The sequence below is a fragment of the Porites lutea genome, chromosome 6 (genome assembly GCF_958299795.1).
Source record: "Porites lutea chromosome 6, jaPorLute2.1, whole genome shotgun sequence".
Classification (NCBI taxonomy): domain Eukaryota; kingdom Metazoa; phylum Cnidaria; class Anthozoa; order Scleractinia; family Poritidae; genus Porites; species Porites lutea.
In genome coordinates, this window is record NC_133206.1 from 31,029,384 (window position 1) to 31,049,568 (window position 20,185).

General features: G+C 41.2%; 2 protein-coding genes across 3 annotated transcripts; both read left to right on the forward strand.

The window, feature by feature from the left end:
- Nucleotides 1–4,132: 4,132 nt before the first annotated feature.
- Nucleotides 4,133–13,775, forward strand: LOC140940768 (uncharacterized). Of its 2 annotated transcripts, none has more exons than XM_073389733.1 (3): nucleotides 4,133–5,301; nucleotides 9,647–10,166; nucleotides 12,831–13,775. In XM_073389733.1, exons 1-3 carry the CDS (start codon nucleotides 4,187–4,189, stop codon nucleotides 13,122–13,124), a joined length of 1,929 nt encoding a protein of 642 aa, XP_073245834.1. In that variant the 5' UTR covers nucleotides 4,133–4,186; the 3' UTR covers nucleotides 13,125–13,775. The 2 variants fall into 2 exon arrangements, with proteins under 2 accessions (XP_073245834.1, XP_073245833.1); XM_073389732.1 differs by lacking the exon at nucleotides 4,133–5,301 and adding an exon at nucleotides 7,638–9,087.
- Nucleotides 13,776–15,338: 1,563 nt separating this feature from the next.
- On the forward strand, nucleotides 15,339–20,131 carry LOC140942171 (uncharacterized). Its single transcript, XM_073391137.1, has 3 exons — nucleotides 15,339–16,438; nucleotides 17,212–17,731; nucleotides 19,826–20,131. The coding sequence occupies exons 1-3, from the start codon at nucleotides 15,339–15,341 to the stop codon at nucleotides 20,129–20,131; spliced, it is 1,926 nt and encodes a 641-aa protein (XP_073247238.1).
- Nucleotides 20,132–20,185: the final 54 nt, after the last annotated feature.

Sequence of the window (20,185 nt, forward strand, 5' to 3'; positions counted from 1 at the left end):
CAGTCCTCAGGCGAACACTCTCTCTCTCCTCCTCAGAGGTCTATTTGCGTCCTAGGGAGGCTGGGGAGAGGGAGGAAATGCGCGGACGAGAGAGAGGCGAAACCACTGGGACTCCAAGCACCGGATACAAAGGACTTCTCTACTTACCAATGACCCCATCCTGAGTATCAACAGTGATAGATGCATTAGCTACATATGTAAAAAAAAAAGTCTTTTTTTTTTTCATCGGAGGTTAGGTAACTTACAGTATATTTCTTAGACGCGCATCGTGCATCCTTTTTCTAAAAAATCTTGCGTGAGTTAAGGCCAAAAAGAGTACAATACAGGTTCCGATAAACGTTTTCGTTCGCTCAAAACGCTCAAAAGCGAGAGCCACTAAAACGTTTTAAACCATTAAAAAGGCTAGGCCAGTGTCTGTATGCTAAGCTTGTCTTTTAATGAATGATAGAGGTATTTGTGGCAGTGAAACAAATCAATGCAGACAGATCGATTCCTTTAGTAAGATTATGACGCCCCGGCGCCATTCAAGTGTAATCAGTCTTGAAGTCGTCGCTGAATTTTTGCTGTATCAAATTTTAAAAAGCTTTTTTTATCAATTTACAATTCAGTTTATGAGTGTACATAGTTGTTGCTGGGTGGGTATGATTTCAGTTTAAGTTATTCCCATGATCAAATGGCTTCTACGATTTTCCTAAATATAAGATACCGTGAAAGGGACGGGCGAGGGAATTGATGCCCTGACTTAGTCACTAAAAGTCACTAGAATTTGTTGTGAACGACGTCTCTTTCCTTGGCTTTAACAAGCTTGAGTTCAGTCAGATTACTAAACCGATCTTTCTTACCCACTAACAAAGCCTCTTTCATTCTCATAAGTCATTAGTGAATATAGCTTAATGAACACTTGAACCAATTAGCAGCTCTTTCATATTTCGCACCTCGGTTCAATTGCAACCCTCCAAGTGACGTATACTCTTTCTATGGCTTTGTCTTCAATTAAACCAATCAGACGTTTTACTGCGAAACCTACGTGTCTTTACATGCAAAGGACGAAGTCAGTATGCAGTTGTTATGAATTGCTGACACGCTTAGTGTGTGCTGTATCTCGATTCTCATTTTTTTAGGTACTCAGAATTGAAATGCCTTTATCCAAACGCCGTAGCAGATCCGAAATGTCCTTGGACTTTCTCCAAGATTTCGGGACGCCAGATAAAGAAGATAAAGATTCCACTGACCATGCTGACGAACAAAATAAAAACGTCAGCAACAAGCAAGCCTCTAGCAAATCAGAACCGCCACAAATTTTCATCGAGAATACGCCTTTAAACGATGTTGACGATGACGATGGAAACTTACCCAAAATTCACCGCGCAGTATCGGAAGGAAATTTGGAACTTCTCAAAGAGCTTGTTGAGAGCGGTGATGCAGATGTAAATACTCCTGATGCCGATGGATGGCCACCGCTGTACACTGCTATCAGGAAAGGAAAGCTTGAATGTGCTTCATATCTGCTGAAGAGAGGAGCTTCCGATTTTTATGACAGACAGTACGAAGAATACCAAAGAAGGTTGGCGCTGTCTAGGACGAGAACCCATTCTTTGAAGTGACAAATCTTTACCGGAGTCCAAGTTGAGTATATTTACAACCATAGAGGATTCAGACACGGATAGAAGCGAAATTGAGAGAAAATCTTTCAGTATTTGGCGTTTTATTTGTTACCTCCAGCTTGAAAATGAAGGCTTACAGTTACACTCAAAGCCTTTTTATTCAGTTAGTTATTATTTACTGGGCCTTACTATATATCGGACACTCCAAACACTTTATTATGGTAGTGAGAAAATTGCTTTTTGTTGTTTAAATCGCCAGACGTCGGTGGTTATTCCAGGAGCTGACTGTTTCAGCACGTAATCCACTACACAGTAGATCTGTGTCCCTGCAAAGTTCGCGGGCGAGAAGAGAACATGTGTCACCCTTGTAAAGTCTACAAACATATGCTTTGACATTTGCGAATTCTTTTTGTCTCTTCGCCTCGGTGCTAATCTGGATTAGCATTAACAGGTTGCCGTCATAACGTACAGCACTACACCGAAGCTGAAAAACAAAAACAAACTAAAACTAAAATACAAACAAAACATTACTGGATTAATTCGCATGCGGACTAGTAATGGCGCAGCCACACTATTCTTCAGCTCAGCTGATAATTCGGGCGAAAACTACGCTCCCCAAATAGAACTCTCTACGCTGCAGTGAGCCTCTTATTAAAGCGCATCTCTATTATATATTTTTTATTGAAATCCATAATTTCATGCTCGCCGAAGCTGGCGAAAGGGAGTACTTTAATTTTGACTTGTTATAGACAGCCCAAACCGAACACCTTTGTTTGAAACAGCAGCTGACATTACTTAAGTGATGAGGTATCTTATAGTTTTAAGGGTGGCATAAACTGCTTTTTACAATTTTTATAGTTATCTGTTCATTATTTATTTTCATTTCTAAATATAATTATCTTTACATGTAAATATATATCCCATGTAAAAACAAAAACACCCGCCATTTCTGTGAATGTCTATTGTTTCCAAGCGGCTGAGGGAATCTTTTAATCCCTCAGTGCTTCTAAAGTAATTAAAACTTCCGGAAATACAATGAAGCCAAAAAATATCCTTTATGATGTAACTTGAATACTCTCCGTTTGTGCGTTATAGCTTTTTTAAATGTGTTTGGTTTACGGTGCGCCTCAGCAAATTAATTATGGGTTTGCTTAATCTGCCTATTGCAATGAGTCACATTGTTAATATGACAGCAATAATAGCCAGCCAAATTATATACAACTAATCTTTTTTCCATATGTATCTTGACGTTTTTCTCGTGAGAAAGAGTCGACTTTATAGTGTCTAAGGCTCAGTGTATCTAGTCAAGTGATTAGAATGACTTTACTTGAACCGTGAAATAGGTAGTAGAATACTACGCACTATTATGCACTAATTTTATTGTCTTCTTTCGTTTATTTGTGGCCATGCTATTTTGCACTACAGTCGAACCTCCGGTAAGCGACCACCCAAGATGCGAAGACTTAGGCCTGGTTCAGACGCCGTACTTTTCATGTGCCGAACCTAACTGAATAAGTTCGACTTTGGAGCGACACTGGCGCTACATCGGATTCAGACGGCGTACCGTGTGTCGCACCTAAGTTAAGTTCGACAAAAGTTGGACAGACTCTGTCGAACTTAACGCTTTTGCCGCACCAAACCAAAACTGCCGTACCAAATCGCCGTTCTGTTGCCGTACTTAATTCATCAGTTAGGTTCGGCACATGAGTGGAGCGGCGTCTGAACTTGGCCTTAGTGGTCGCTTACGAGAATCAAACTACAGGGGGTTTCTTCCGAGTAGAAGTCCGGACACATCTACTTTAAGGAAGAGAATTTTCAAGTTACGATATGTGCAGTTCCATGTTGTTACTAAAGTTCTTGGTATATTCTCAGTAGGATAGTGCAGACAGAGACCATAAGAGATCACAAAACTCCTCAAGTCGTCGCTTCAAGAGGTTTTAAAGAAACAATAGAAAAGCATTAAACCGTCAGCCCCAAATAGTGGTCGCGGTCGCTTAATTACAGGAGGTGGTCGTTTACGACAGGTTTCAACTGTAAGACTTAAACTGGGGAAGTTTTGGTGTTTTGGATGGGTGGTCGCTTATGGGAGGTGGTCGCTTACTAGAGGTTCCAACTGTAGGGCTTGGACTAGGGAAGTTTTGGTGTTTTGGATAGGTGGTCGCTTACAAGAGGTAAAATCGTCACGTAGCTAGAGCTTGCAAGTGTGACGTTTAAAGAATAAAACAAAAATAATAAATTTATAACTGAATACCAAAAGAGGTTGCTCTTGGTTTTACTTTTGTTTTACATGAACATAAACGTCGTGATATTGATTACGATTAACTAGTAACCATACTTATAGTCATGTAGACTCCAAAACAGTCGTTTTTTTTCTCAAAATCAGTAAAGAAATCGGTAAAGCTGAGCGCAAGAGTCTTAGGCGCGCAAAGCGAGCGAGCCTCACACGCCCTACGGGCGTGTGAGGCGAGAGGGAATAAAAACAGTCTCACTCTCTGTTTTCAGCCTCGTTCCAGACCTTTTATTTGACTTCTGCGCGCGTACTTGAATACGCTAAAATACGGACTGTTTTGCAGTCTTTAGTCATGAAGATAAGAACGTTAAAGCTTATGATTGTTTTGGGATCAGTTTTTGTTTGGTTAAGTGTTATTGTAATGGACGTTTGTTTCTTTAGCCAGCTAAAATGTATTTCAAATCTGAAAAGATTCGAGGCGTCCATAATTTTTTCCCTGAAGCGACTTTCATTTCAAGAGGCATCGGTCACAGATTCTGAAGAAAACGTTCTCGACTTGCCAAGGGGACTAAATCACCATGTATGGATAAACACTTGTATGGAGACGATTGAAAAACTTTGCAACTTTCCAGTTTTTCCGATGGCGCCAGATGAGAGGAAAGTGACATTTCGAACAGAGTTTGCTGGTGCAACAGAGCATTCTGGATTTGATGGCCATCGCCTATTTGGTTTCGTGATTCCAAATGCAACTAGCGAATATCATTTCGCCGTGGCATCGAAAGGATTTGCTGAAGTTTGGTTGAGTTCGAACAGCAGATGGAGAGTGGCGAGAAAAATTGCCCACATCACTCCTTTTGATGCGTACTCTGCAGCAACAACTTGGCATTTTAATGTCTCCATAACACAGATCTCAGCAGCAATTCATCTAAAAGCCAGAAGACGATACTATATAGAGATATTGCATACTAATAGCGCTGAGAGGAATCTCGATAATTTTCTTCGTGTTGCTTGGAAACGCTCACAAGATTCTGACTTCGAAACAATTGATGGGAGATCTTTATCTTTATACACGGAAGACGAGGAAACAGGAATATACAAAATATTCGACGATGAACTGCCAGGTGCTGTTGCTTGTGAGACAAAAAATGAAAAAGGCCATGCAAATAGATATATGAGGGCAGAAACGCTTCACTATCTTGAGCACTCAGAAGTTGAGGGTATATTGGACTATTGTGAGTACAAGCCCAGCTATGCCATCGATCGTGCCAACGTGCAGAATTTTCGACGGTACGATGGAGTGCAAGAGCATGTCCGCAGAATGTACAGTTTTCCTTTTCCGATTGTTGATGGTATTATAAGACAGAAAACATCCAAGGTGTCTTTTCACGCTGAATATCCTTTAGAAGTGAACGAGGCTTGGCTAATAGTGTACAAATACATGGACGCCCTTCGACAAAGATCTTCTGGGTAAGTGATATTGATCAGTATTATATCAATATATGAGCAACGTATTTAGAAAGCACCACTATCTTAACAGCCCAAAGGTGCCTTACAAAGACAATAAAAATCACAAACAAGATAGAAAATGTAATTTGTTATGGCATATAGTGAAGAAAATAATATCAAACCGCCACTTGAAGGAGGATCTTGACCCTGGAGTTTTGCGGTGATTAGCCGAAGCAGCGCCGGCGAAGTCTTTATTTGTCTTTATTGGTATTCATTGAGCCTACATATTAGGTGTGTTTGAAGGCGCCAGATCGTTGAGTGCTTTGTAAAAGTTGAGTAGTTCTGTGACGATGTCAAGGTAGTTTAAGGGCATGTTTACACGGAGGTGGGGGACCCCAGGAAGGTGAGGTAACCCGCTTAGGTGGCCGGGTAACCCGCCTGTCCATATAATCTCTAATTTTAATGTGATCACGTTTACATGTTAGGCGGGGTGACCCGCCACATGTCACCTCACCTACCTGGGGTCCCTTACCTCCATGTAAACAGGCCCTAAGAAAGATCAATGAAGTTTTAACAGAATGGACCTGTTCAGGGTTGCTTTATAGCGTTGTGAGGCGGTGGGATAGAGGTTTCATGGCCTGAGCAATCTCCTGCTCCAAGATTCCATGTGTAGCCCCTTACCCTTTTCCTATTTTCTTCCATTTAAAAATTTTTTCTTCTCCTGTCACGCACCTACTAAAGAAAACAGCGTCCCTAAAAATAAGCTGAAAAGAAAGTGCGACTGACTTTGCTCTATCAGCAACTAGAACTTTTGAAACAGGACTGAAGGGAACTGGAACGGGTTAACTTTTGCAAAGACTTCTGGGACTGTTAATAGGGATGGAGGAAAAAAAACATTGGCCAATAGGGACCTAACGATCCGACATCGGTGACGTCCTTGAAAACGTTGTTAAAAAACAGACTTCGCATCCTTTCAAATGTTTTCGCGATTATGCCAAGTTGCCCAGATACTTAAAAAAGGGATATTATGTTGGAGGTGAAGTGTAGCAAACCCGTTCGAGTTCGAGCAAGGATCGATGGTAGAATTTATCCCCTTGCCGTTCCTGTTCTGAAGTAAACTTAGAATTTGGCCATTTCACGTCGTACGTAGTTCTACAGGAACGAAAAAGAAATTTACAAGAAAGCTAGCCTGGGACCAAGCTCAGCAGTTGGGGGGGGGGAAAGACCAAAAAACAAAAATAGAAAAAAAGACCTCTCGGCTCGCTTCGCTCGACGATTTTTTTTTTTTTTTTTTTGCCCAATGCGGAGCCTGGTCCCAGGCTACAAAAAAGCATGAAAAAAAAAAGCGTTGTTGTTTTACTCATTAAAACTATCACGGCTGTTTTGACGGTGCCGTTGCCATGGTTGCCATGGCTCTAGTTCCTGAATGTAGAAATAACGACATCGTCTTCAATGTTGGACGTAAAAAGCAACGTTCTCGATTTGTGTACTTGTGCTGAATGCATTGTCACTTATTAAATAAAATCAATTTTTTCCGTTGTGTTTCTTTAAATTATAACAAAATTAACATTCGTTTTTATACCCGTAACTGAGAAAAATATTTCAAGCCTATCTTCGTTGTTATGGAAACATATTTCTTCCCAGTTAGTAATACAGAAGAGCAAAAACATAGCTTGATATAAAATTCGATTAAAATGACGAGCCGTGTGACAGTTCTATCAACGCAGTAGTGTTTTTTATGTAGGTCGAAGAAAACTCATAGTTGAAATCGTCTTCCGGTCGTTCGTAAAAAAGGAATCAGTAAAATAAATATCAATATTTCTTGCTGTTTCGCTGGCGCCCTTGTTGGGTATAAGATGAATACAGCCCCCTTAGCGTTTCTTGGTGTTTCGGAAGAATGCAATCACACCTCAACACAAAAAGGAACAAACAATGTTTTCCGCATTAGCACCAAGAAACAACCACCTGAGCGCCACTGAGGAGTGCCGTTGTCTACCTGCCATTAATTCACAAGCCATTTCATATCCAACGAGGGACCGCTCGTGAAAGAATTGCCAAATGTATGCTTTATTACGGAGGTCAAAAGTATTTATTGTAGTCAGAATTCTTTCCCTTAATTTATTTTTCATTATTATTATTTTTTTGCATTCATTATCTTAAATAGAGCCCCTCTGTAAACTTTCATTTTTAGAATTTTACAATATAAAATTAAGAAATTTTGAGTGGAAATAGACGGATGAAAGTAGTAATACTTCACTATTACTTGAACTTGCGGTGTTGTCAAATGTGAAGTCTTCAGAGTTTATTCGGCAAGAAAACAGCTGATACAACCATAGTTACTCGGTGCGGGTTGATAAGCATCGATTGATAAATAATTATAGGTTTCTGCTACGTGAGTTTAATGCAACAACGCCATCTAATTGATGTTCAAGAATATCGTTGGAGAAGGATCGTTTTATCTTGCGCGGTTTGTCCGGGGTGAGAGCTGACCGATACCTGCATGGTAGAAGGTTAAAATTCCGGTATTTTAGGGGCATGGCCACAGGTCAAAATGAAACACTGTGTTAAGAAATTCTCAGTACCTTCATCCTAGCGTCACTGGTGATCAATTCATTTTTACCGCCAGGTTTTAATTATAAGCTGACTTGGGTTTTTGCAAGACAGGCAAATACGTCCGTTATTTATTGTTATGAATCTTCAAAGAATTAAGTGGGGCTTGTTCATGTTTACAATCTTCATCTCTTTTCTCGTGTTCTCTGCTCACTTTTGTCTGTTTGGTCGGCGACAATGTTTGATGTTTCCGAGAATAACAACGGAATCGTCAAAGCTGTTAAACACATATTCAACATCAATATCGTCAGAATATCCCACGGAACACGAGGAAGATTTCCTTGTGATTCCAGGCTTAAACCAGCATATATGGGAAAGCAACTGCTTGAACAACATAGAAACACTCTGTAATTTTCCAGTTTTTCCGAATGCGCCAGACAAGAGAAATGTTATACTAAGCACTGAAATTCTGACCGAATCTTATAGAGCCGCCCACGATGGTCAGCGATTATTTGGCTACCTCCTTCCAAATTTAACTGGTGAATATTATTTCGCTGTGTCTACAAATGGCTACGCGGAAATTTGGCTCAGCTCAAGCAAAAATTGGATGGAAGCGAAAGAAATACTGTTCTTGAGGCCATTTGACTTACAGTTACCACTTGGACGGTGGGATTTCAATGCATCGAAGAGGCAGATCTCCGGAGGAATTCGTTTGCAAGCAAAGAGGAGATATTATTTAGAAATCGTCTACGCACCCGGTTCACCGAATAATGTTGACAACAACTTTATTCAAGTTGCTTGGAAAAGACCGCGACAATCTATTTTCGAGATTATTGAAAGCAATTTTTTATCGTTGTATAAGAATGACAGCGAGAAATGGCAGCTTTATTTGTACGACGATGAAATGCCGGAGGCTCTCCCATGTAGGGCGAAGAAGCAGAGTAGCTACAGAAACAAGTACATGAGACTGGAGAGTTTTCCCTACTTAAAGCATCAAAACGTGCAGAGGACTTTGAATTATTGCAGTTATAGGCCTAGTTATCTTGTTAACCGCGCGGAATTGTCGTGGTTTAGTCAGTATGACGGAGTCTATAAGTATACCCGGAGGACCCACAGTTATCGGTTTCCTAATGTTGAGGGTATCACCAGAAATCCTGAGGCTCAACAGGCGTTTATAGCCGAGTATCCATTAGATAAAAATGAGGTTTGGTTCATAGTTAAACGGTACATGACGGCCCTTAGGAAGGCCTATAAAGGGTAAGTGACAACAATCTCTGAACCTAGATGTCATTCGTTTGTTTATTCGCCCAGGCCTCGAAACCAAGTCGGACTTTTAATTTGAATCAAAATCGGCCTATTCAATCTAGAATCTGACTCGGAGAATGAATCTATTGATGGGTTTCTTTTATGGTCCAGGGCCCATTCTGGTAGCTCGAAGGCTATGTTTCCCAGACCGCAGCACACATCCCTCCAACGCCATGATACCAGCTATCGTTTGTTCTTTGATTAGCCTGAAAAAACAGCCGACATGACGACATGATGACGTCATTTCCCAGATCTGGGTAGTGATGCGTCATCAGTATGGATTTTCTGCGTTCGTTTTTCAGACGTCATTTCGCGCATTTCAGTCCTGGTGGCGACGCGAAATGTTGACTGTTTTCTCCGGCTATCTTTTTTTCTTTGATCAATTTTTTAAAATTGAAGAGCAGAGAAAAAAGTGCAAAAACAACTCCGGAGGATGTTCGCCAGATACTACCCCTTAAAATTTAAAGATCACACAGTGTTTTTCTTTCTAAACGCCATTTTTGCTTTTCAGAAAATATGAACTCGAGTCTATAAAGCACGTTGAGAAGAAAGAAGACCCTGGGAAAGGAGGAAGATACTTTCTAGAACTTGTTGTTAAAGATCTTACCGACGGAAAAAGATATATCTTAGCAGAATACGTCTTTCAACCGAATGGGAGGAATATTCCATTGTGTTACCCTGAGGGGCTACAGTGGAACAGAACAGCAGATGTCTACCTGATTCTCACGGCCAAGTACTTGGGTCGGTGGATTCATCATTTTATAAAGAACGTTGAAAAGATTTTTCAGGAAACCAAAGATGAGCATTTACACGTGGTTATATACGACTTTGACAGCCCCGATATCAATTTAAAGCAAGCTTTCGAAAGAACTACCCTAAAGAATTACCGTTATATTATTAGGCCTGGAAAGTATTCGCGCACGCTTTCATATAGTGAAGCTATTGAATCCATAAAGGATCCAAACGCCATCGTTGTCACAGTAGATCTACACCTTGATATTGGAAGCCAGTTTATTAACGACGTACGCAAGGTGAGAATAAGTGAAATGAATATGTGCTTGGACCTGGGACCCGTTTCTCGAAAGTCCCGGTAACTTTTACAGCTGTAAGGCCCGAAAAACTGTTTGTGTTTGCTGCGTTTGAATTCGAGATCAAAGGTTTAATAATTTTGAAAATGATACAATGAAATTATCAGCTAACGAAGCAAAATTGACTGGTTTGTGCGCCAGGAACTGTGCATCGATTTATGTTTCCAGGTACTGCCCGAACCCGGTTAATCAGACAGGACCAGATGCCTTCCAAACGTGCTCGGTATCAATCGTGTCCCCGATAAAGGCCCGGTAACTTTTCGGGCCCGAAGGCAAACTTTAATATCAAAACCTTCTGCATTGATCCCTTCTATTCTAGAAACGGGTCCCTGACCAGTTATATAAGCTATAGGGAGTTTAAGCAACGACGACGGCGACGGCAACGAGAACGGCAGAAACGCAATAAGTGTAGATTAGCAAAACAACAACTTTGCACGTGCATCACGCTTTTTTGTACATTTTCTTGCCGTCGCTGCACGACTACAACTTGAAAGTGCCTAATTTCATGTTTTGTTGAGGACGTGAACACGAGACAACGAATTTCTTTTTCTTTTGCTGAACTTTGGTACAGTCTTTTAGAATTCATCTCCAGCAGAAAAAAAGAGATTGCCATCATCTGACGAATTGAAAGAGTTGGAATAAGCGCAATAAAGTTTCAAGTAGCGCGAATTCATTTTTTGAGTACCGTTTCCGTAGCCGTCGCCCTTGTTATTGCTTAAGCTTCCTATTTTACTCACAGACTGGGGTTGTTCCGGGTTGGTCAGCGTCCCAAACGATTCACCAGTTTAGTAGGTGTTCTAGTAAGACAGAGCCCCCCCGCCTTCACATTACCTCAGGGCCTGAATCAACCACTGCTGATTAATGGGTGATAAATAGGCGATATAGTAAGCCAGAGGTACCTCTCATAAATAAGGCAAGTCAACTAAGACTCCACGGGTCCAGTTTTTCATTTTATAGCATGTTTGTTCTAGAGGAGAGGTAAAGCCATGAAGATTCCAGGGGCGGATCTAGGGAGGGGGCAGGGGGTGCGCAGCCCCCCCCCCCCCCCACACTCCCCGCTGAGATAACCCTGAGATAACCTGCAGCTATCTAATACAACTAGTATTCTGCAGAAAAAAGAAAACTTTGTGGTTTATTGGTGTTGAAGTAAAACATGAGACGAGGTTGAAGAATTTATGTTAAACGCCGTAAAGTGGTATTTAAAATGGTCGCTCCTTAGTGGTGCAACCCCCGGCCCTCCTGAGAACAATCCTAGACCCGCCTCAGGATTCCACTTATTTCAAGCCTGAAATTTTCCAAGGGTGACTGCAACCTCGTCCCCAGGGCTTTTCCCTTAAAAAATGGTTCGGGCGGGAAAAGGCCCTGGCATCGGCTGGTCACGTGCACAGCCTAAATATTCCTGAAAAGCTAATTTATATGCAACCTGGTTTTGCGCTGACGGAAGTCGATAATAATGAAAAAAACTAACATCGCGAACTATGTCAATATTTTCGCGTGTGTGCGATTCAAGAGCTTAAAATCCATTTAATTGCGCATTATTCAAATGCTGCAAGTTTATGAAAAGGCCTACCGGCTCTACGTTGTCAAGTACAAAATATGTCAAATGCTTCAGAGTTAAGACAAGCTGTTATCGACTACAGTGTAGTACTTTGACTGAACTTCAACGTGACTGTGGAATTACAGTACGATCAAGCGGAAAGTGATTTTGTCCAATGTCAAACAAAAATACGGGCCTTTACCTCTAGGATTGAACTTGATTGAAATAGAATTGTTCGTCAAAATGCTTTATGGAGTCTGGTCTTCATTACAACCCGACCATGAAACAAACAAATCTCCACACCGGATGCAAGTCAGCCCTCCAGCCAGGAACGATAACAGGTCGCCTTTCTGAAACATTTGAAGACCTCTGATATCTTCTCTCTTCCGAGGATAAGTACAAAGGATTTTCCTTGTATCAAAGGGAAGATTGGCTGATCGATTGGAATCAACTACAGCTCTGTCAGTTTTAAATGGACCCAAGTCTTTCTTTGTTGCCAGTCGTTTGATCGCAGATAGAGGTCAATGAATTTTTTAAAAATACAGGTCATAAGTCTAAACCAACGCGTGTCGCTATGATATGGCTGAGAGTTAAGGTGAATAGAACTAGGCTGTGTTCGGCGGCCCACTTCGCAAGAAATGAAATAAAATATCACAAGAGTCGAGAAAGCGGGCTTTTCCAGTACATACTTTATGCATGTTCGATAGCTTGTTTGTCATTTATACCGCTCTATAAACAGAGGTTTTACAAATGTTACTCGCTGCCCCCTTCATAGAATCGAAGAAAAGCAAAAACTTACCGTGGCCAGTATCTGTGACGAAAAGGAAATCTTGTAAAACCTTTCGTTAATCATCAAGAGATATAAAAGGCCGCCCAAGATCGCGCGGTGTGAGGTCACGCATAATTTTAACTTTTCACATAGCGCTAATCTATTACACCAAGGATTTGGGGGTGTACGAGGGGACACGTGACCAGCCGATGCCAGGGCCTTTCCCGCCCTACCCATTTTTTAAGGGAAAAGCCCTGGGGACGAGGTTGGGGTGACTGACATGTTTTCCTTTACTTCCCAGCACTGTGCGAAAGGAAAAACAATTTACGCTCCCCAGATCGTTTTTCTACAATGCGGTGGAAGCAGCGCTTTGCCTAAGGGTGTCTGGTATCACTATAGCTATGGAACAATAGCAATGTATAAACAGGACTGGGACAACTTTGGGGGATTTTCAAAGGAAATTCTCGGCAAGGAAACATGGGGCGGCGAGGACTGGGACATAATCGACGGCGCCGTCAAGGGTGGACTGGAAATAGAACGAAAACGATCTCCGTGGATTTACCATTACTATCACACTAAAGTGGGAATGTGGTAACAAGCAACTTGAACCTTACACTCTCTGCGTACTAAACAATGACCTTTGCATGGATAAGTCACCGGATTTTTTAAAGTCTCATACGAGAAAGAAATCCATGCAACTTTTTGGTGTACTGGATGTCACCATGTACTGACTCAAAGTGCGTATTCAGTAAAGTATACATTGCGCAGTTACACTCGTCGTTGGCTTTGAAATAAAGTTGAGCAGCTTGAATTAATTACTAATTACTTTTTTACGGTTTGTACGGAGTCTAATGAGTTGTGGGGGTAGCTTTGCTGCGGAGATCCTTTTTTGTAACTCGAGCCCTGATCAAAATCCCGTGTAATAATTCTTTCGTGCTTAAGGTAAATGATGCTTCAGAAATCCAAGTACTGAATGAAATAGATAGACTAAGTACCAAGGGTAAGCAAAGCCTTCGAAAGGTATTTGTTTTGGAAGAAGAGTCACGAGCCTCCGAACAAACTGGCGATTGTTTTGAATAAATTATATACGAGGAAATAATAACAATGTTGTGAATTTGGAAAATACTTTGAATTCAAAATGCAAATCTCGCTGGGTGCTATCCACCTCAAGCCGGCCGTCCAAACGTATCTGTTTTTGTTTGAAAACGGGGATATTATTTCGGATCAAAAGGCCATTTCCGAGTTCCAAAAAATCTCACTTTCAAAGCTATGCTAAGTGCCAAGCCATTGATATGAAAATGATTTTTAATTATGATGCAAATAAAACTCATTTTCAATACAAATGTTTCGCACTTAGCCTCGTTTTGAAAGTCAGATTTTTTTGAACTCGGAAATGGCGTATTTAGGTTTTTGGGAAACTGCCCACCTACCCCTCCCCTTAGCCATCATTTTGCCCTAAGCGAGAGGTAAGTGTTAATATTAGCTTAGGGGAGGGGTAGGTGGGCAGTTTCCTAGAAACCTAAATTGATCCATTTTTTCCTCCAGTTTGGCTTACTGTTCACACGTATTCGGCGAGAACGGTCACTGGAAACGCACCTTCCAAAAATGCTCTCCAGAGTGGAGATTTTTGGAAACGCCGGCTTTTCGTTTCCGTGCAGTGTGGACTAGCGAAAACGGAAATTTTCGAATACGATGATGTCATACACCATATACTTCTAGCATGACGCATGCTCAATAAGGTATGCTATCGCGTATTTCCATCTCTTTGCGTTTTCGTGTGGACGGACGAAAACGATTTGAAAACGCTAGGTATGGATACGTATTTTTTTTAAAAAAAAGGGGGGAAAAGATCTCCGTTTTCAAAAATATCTTGTACTTCTGGACGATTCCTCAAAGAGAAGTAGCTTGAGAAAACAGCCGACATTTTGCGTCGCGAAATGTAGGCTCTTTTCTCAAGCGAAGAAAAAAGAGGCGGCACTGGTTTACTACACTATTACCCGCATGTAGCAATATTATAATCGAGGAGTTTATTTATGACAAAAAATTTAATAGACACGAGATATCTATTTATAGACCCAAAGACACCCTGGAGGTTGTAAGAATTATCTTAATTTTACTGATTTTCGAGTGATTAATTTTTGGAAGACCCTGGAGCCGTGTTTCTCAAGTATTAGATGCAGATTTTTTTTTCAATAAAAAAGCGAGAAAATTTGTGGGTGTAAGTTGTTGTTGTTGTTGTTGTTGTTTTTTTCACCAGGTGTGGTGTATTTGTAAGCAATGTGCACACTAGATGAATGTGGAGCTACGCTGTTAAAGTAGAATAAACAACAACCATTAAAGTTTGGTTACCTTAAAACACAGAGAGCTGACTGGGTGTTTATAAAAATCAAGAAATGTTAAACATATCATTGGCATTTTTATATTTAAAATCATTGTTGCTTTTATAAGGCAAGAATTAGTAGCCACAGGACCAGGTCGAGACATGTTTAGTGTGACACGCATTTTGGCTGTAGCTAATATTCCCTTAGATTTCCTTAGATGTTTAGTGTTGCCCTAAGTAGATAAAACTAGTAGTTCCATACTGAACTTTATGTATCACTGATAAATAAAGCACCACATTTTATATTCTTAAATTATTAATGCCTCCAACGTATGCAAATGACATTCAGAAGACAAATCATAAAGCAAAACAAGAGCAATGCAATTACTTCGCCATCTGGGAATACTGCGTTAATGACTGCTAGTAACAATGCTCTAGACAAATACGCATATTTATTTTAACACTGCTTTTCATCGCCACAACAACAAAATGAGAAAGATTGCCGGTGTTGCTAGGAAGGCAAAGATATCATCCTTCAGGCGATTGCTATTAGTTTTCAGTGTTTTCGTTGCAGGTTTCAATGTTGTTTTCTTGATTGCATGGCAACTCAATCGATCATCTCTTCAAATCTGGAAGAAAGGATTTGAATTGACAGATACCAACTTAATTATTACAGAGGATAAAATCAAGCCTGAAAATATTCCGTCCAAGGGTTTGAATCAGCATACGTGGGAAAAAAACTGCCTGATAAGTCTTGAACAACTTTGCAACTTTCCAATCTTTCCCAAGGCACCGGATAAAAGAAGCTTGGCGAAAAATGTTAACATCTCCTTGTCAGCCAGCGAGGTGGATGGCCTGCGGTTGCTGGGCTTTCTTCAACCGAATGTAACTGGCGAGTATCTTTTCTCCGTTACTTCAAATGGATTTGCCGAGGTTTGGTTAAGTTCAAGCCATAACTGGAAAAATGGACGGAAAATTGCATACACCAGACCTATGAATAAATCTGCAATGGGTTTTGCAACAGTGGATCACAAATTTCCTACTAACGGCGTTAAATTGTTTTCAGGACAAAGATACTACATTGAGGTGATATATTCTCGTGGCAGGCAAAGTGAAGGACAAAGTTTAATCCAACTTGCTTGGAAGAGACCAGATAGAACTGGCTTTGAGCTTATACAAAGAGGGTTTTTCTCACCATATAAAAACGACAGTGATAAAGCTCAAATGAAAGTTTACGATGACGACTTGCCAGATCTACTTGCTTGTACACTGGTAACACTAAACAGTAGTAACAAATACATGAAGCCAGAAACACTTCCAACTTTGGAAAGTGTCGACGTGAGCAAGGCATTAAATTTCTGTGAATATAGACCCAGTTATCTCCTTGATCCCACGAAAATAACTAACTTCGGCCGATATCACGGCGTCTACAGACATGCCCACAAAACCTTCACCTTTCCAAACACAGAAGTAGAAGGACTGACTCCCAAGCGGGCCGCCCGCTTTTTGGCTGAAAAGCCTTTGAGTGAAGGAGAAGCTCGCGGGGTGGTTGATAAATACATGACTGCCCTTGAGGAAAGTTACCCAGGGTAAGTAGACTGTTCTTCTAGGGTAAGTTCACCATGCTCGTTATATGGGAACCCCAGCCTCATGCATAAGAAAAACTGGTTTCCCTGTGGTCGACTTAGGGCCCGTTCTGATACCTAACCAGTTTCCCTTTCGTTTCTAAAGTAACGAATTCTCAGGGTCCACAATAGGCTTTTCGGAACCCGGGAATTCCCATATTTGAAGCTCAGGATTCGGAATTTGAAAGCAAAGTCGGGGCGAGTTTAGGGATTCAATGTCTGCTTGGGAGGTTGAATACCAAAAGGAACCCTCGGGATTCGGGATTGCTCGAAATTTTGGATCGGGATCACGGAATTGAAGAACCCTATTGGAGACCCTCAATTATAGAAACAAAGAATTTAAACAAGAGTTTTTAGTTGCTTACAGCCCAACTTTATCATCCTTTTCTCTGTTTTCTTGTATGAACACGAGCCTTTAGGAGAGTTTGCCAACCAAGTGAGAAGGAGCAGTATATTCCGTGGTGACCTTCGACAGACCTCTGACTAAATTTCTAGGCCATATGATAGATAATACTAAGAAAATTAGTTGACTAAATCAGTTTTAAGGAACAGATTTTATGATGAATTTCATTTTATTCTTAATTTAAAAGCTGAGGATTCTTGCGCTAGCCAGTAATTACTAGCTGTATGAGTCGAACAAAGCGGACTCACCCTCAAAACGTCTTATAGATGAGACTGTTGTCGTTAAAACAAAAAGAAAGATATTTATTTACTTCTGTATGGTATTTTTGATGCAGAAAATACAATCTGGAGTCTATTACGCGCGTAGAGATGAAACATGATCCTCAGAAAGGAGGCAGATACTTTCTTCAACTTGTTGTCAAAGATCTGACGGACAAAAAGAGCTATAACCTCGAGGAATATGTGTTTCAGCCATTCGACAAAAATGGGCATTTGTGTTACCCCATGGGACTGCAGTGGAACAGTACAGCGGATGTCTATCTGATCCTCACGGCCAAGAACCTGGGTCGATGGGTTCACCATTTCATCAAGAACGTTGAAAAGATCATTCGGGAAACAAAAGATGAACATTTACACGTGATTGTTTACGACTATGATAGCCCGGATATTGATTTAAAGCAGGAACTTCAAAGAAGTACATTACAGAACTACAAATACATCACAAAACCTGGAAAATATTCTCGCGTGGAGTCTTTTAGTGAAGCTATACAATCAATTTTGAATCCAGAGGCCATTTTTGTCACCATAGATCTACATCTCGATATTGGAAGTCAGATGGTGAATGATATACGCAAGGTCAGTGAGCACATTGGTTTTAAAATCCTGCATCCTTGAAAGATATTGTAGCCTGAGAAAACAGCTGAAGGCGCAGAAATTCCATACTGATGACGCGCACTACGCAATTCTGTGTACAGCTTCTGATTGGTTGAAAATTTGCTTCATCCAATCAGAGGCACTACCCAGATCTAGGTTGTGACAGGTCATCAGTATGGAATTTTTGCGCTCGTTTCTTATAAGCATTTCGCGGGAAAACCACCGGTGGCGTCCCGGAATGGCGGCTGTTTTCTCAGTCTAAGGATAGTACGGTTGATTCCTTCATACGCAATCTATTTACACATGCAAAGCCTTGAGTTGTACTAAATTAACCAAAAACCTCTCGTCTATCAGTACCTAGACTGTTCACAGTCCCCTATGTTTACGTAAGAACGTCGAGATCGAGCCCTCACTTCTAGTTTCAAATCCACTGATGCAGCGGGCCCCGGGGTTGATAGGGGTAGGGGAAGGGAGTTGAGAAAAATAACCATCCCCCGGCACCTAATTAGATGTCGTGATATATTACCTTTTGGCGACCTTAAAGGGTGTCAAGCCGAAAGTTTATGAGAACTATTAAAACTCTGCGTGTTTAATGTATTTTTTAGTTCGTCAGGTCAGTATATGATTCTGGGAAGCTTCCCACCTACCTCTTCAATTCCCCAGTCAAACATTTTGCCCCAAGTGAGAGTTTATTGTTAAATCCAATACCTCGTACGGGAAATTTTTTTCTTTGAACCACACCCATGTGACAAATTTCTAATTTGCCTTTAGGTTTAGCCCGCCTAGCTGGCGCTTGGAAGTAATAGGCGAGAAAGAATGGGGCTAACGACGGAGACACCCGTTCTTTCGTGCACACATTACTTCCAAGCGCCTGCTATGCAGGCTACTTTGGGGGTTTTCATGGTATTTTCTGATGAGCACCCTGGCGATTTCATAGCGAAGTAGCTAAAGTAATGGTGCGGGGTGATGAGATCGACAAACTATCAACTTTGGAAGTAAGGACTAAGGAGCCTTTAGTCAAAGATGCAGTCGCGAGTCGGAGAGGAAAAGTAGACTGAAAGTGTAGAGCACTTAGTAGTCGATAGGCTCTCTGGGGTGACGGAATCTCCTGGTTACAGGTGGCTAACAGGCCCCCATGCCCTAATCCTATACTTCGGATCACTAGGAAAAAAATTAAAAATTAAAAATTAGGACCTATTCTCAATCAAGATTCACTGAGCGTAGTGAAAATTATGAACGGGCGTTACCAAGTTTCAGTTATCTCAAGCAGGTAGGTGAATTCGCAAGAGCCCATCACTTCAGAGCGTCCAACATCGACTTCTTCTCCTGAGTGTCATCGTAGCCCGATAGATTTTAGTTCACCTCTGCGAAATGTTCCGCCTTCTCCTCAACTTACGACATGGAACTTCCTTTTCTGCAAAGGAGCTCTTTGTTCCTCACTTCCACGTACTTCAACCAGTTTAACAGCTCTCAGTGACACTTCGTTGATCTCATTTGTCCTTGCTAGAAATCTTTCTGTTCTCTAAGAAGAGTCTAAGAGTTTTTGGTGTAAAAATGAGCCTATGAATAGCCTAAAAAATCTAACACGATATATATGGTCCAAAACATATTTGAGCTAGACTGCGAGCAGTCACATAGTTTTCTTATTGAGGGAACTTGTGCACGAGAGCGGCGAGAAAGCGGAACGCAAGCATTTTTGGGGTAACCACGTCGGTTTGTGAACGTCTTCGCTGAGATAACAACTCAGAAAAAAAGGCGCAATGCAATTAATTTGTATTTGAGAATAATTGCATAATATGCTACGTTCCATCCAGCTAGTATAAGACTGCACAAAGGCTCTTACTTCCGTGTAGGATTGAGGAGCTGCGCGAAGCCAACTCAAAACTCGAACAAGAGAGCAGCCGCACATTTGTGGCACCTGCTCACAAGTTTGTTTTAGCTATGGCCCCGTCGTGCGCGCGTTCTCTACATTGCGCACAGCACAAAACTGAGAAATGCGCACATAAAAAGACGTTAGGCTGGCAATTATTTTCTTTTTTCATCAACACATGTAAATATTTCTCTGTTTGGTTTTAGCACTGTTTCAAAGGAAAGACGGTTTACGCTCCTCAAATGGTGTTCTTAAGTTGTGGTGGGAGTAGCGCGCTGCCTCAAGGAGACTGGTATCTTATGAGCTATGGCATAGTTGCAATGTATAAACAGGACTGGGATAACTTTGGAGGATTCTCAAAGGATTTTTTCAACAAGAAAACATGGGGTGGAGAGGACTGGGACATAATCGACGGCGCCGTCAAGGGTGGACTGGAAATAGAACGAAAACGATCACCGTGGATTTACCATTACTATCACACTAAAGCGGGAATGTGGAAACAAGCAACTTGAACCTGCAGTTAAAAACTGGACTGAAATACATAAATAAGCTTCAACTAGACTCTA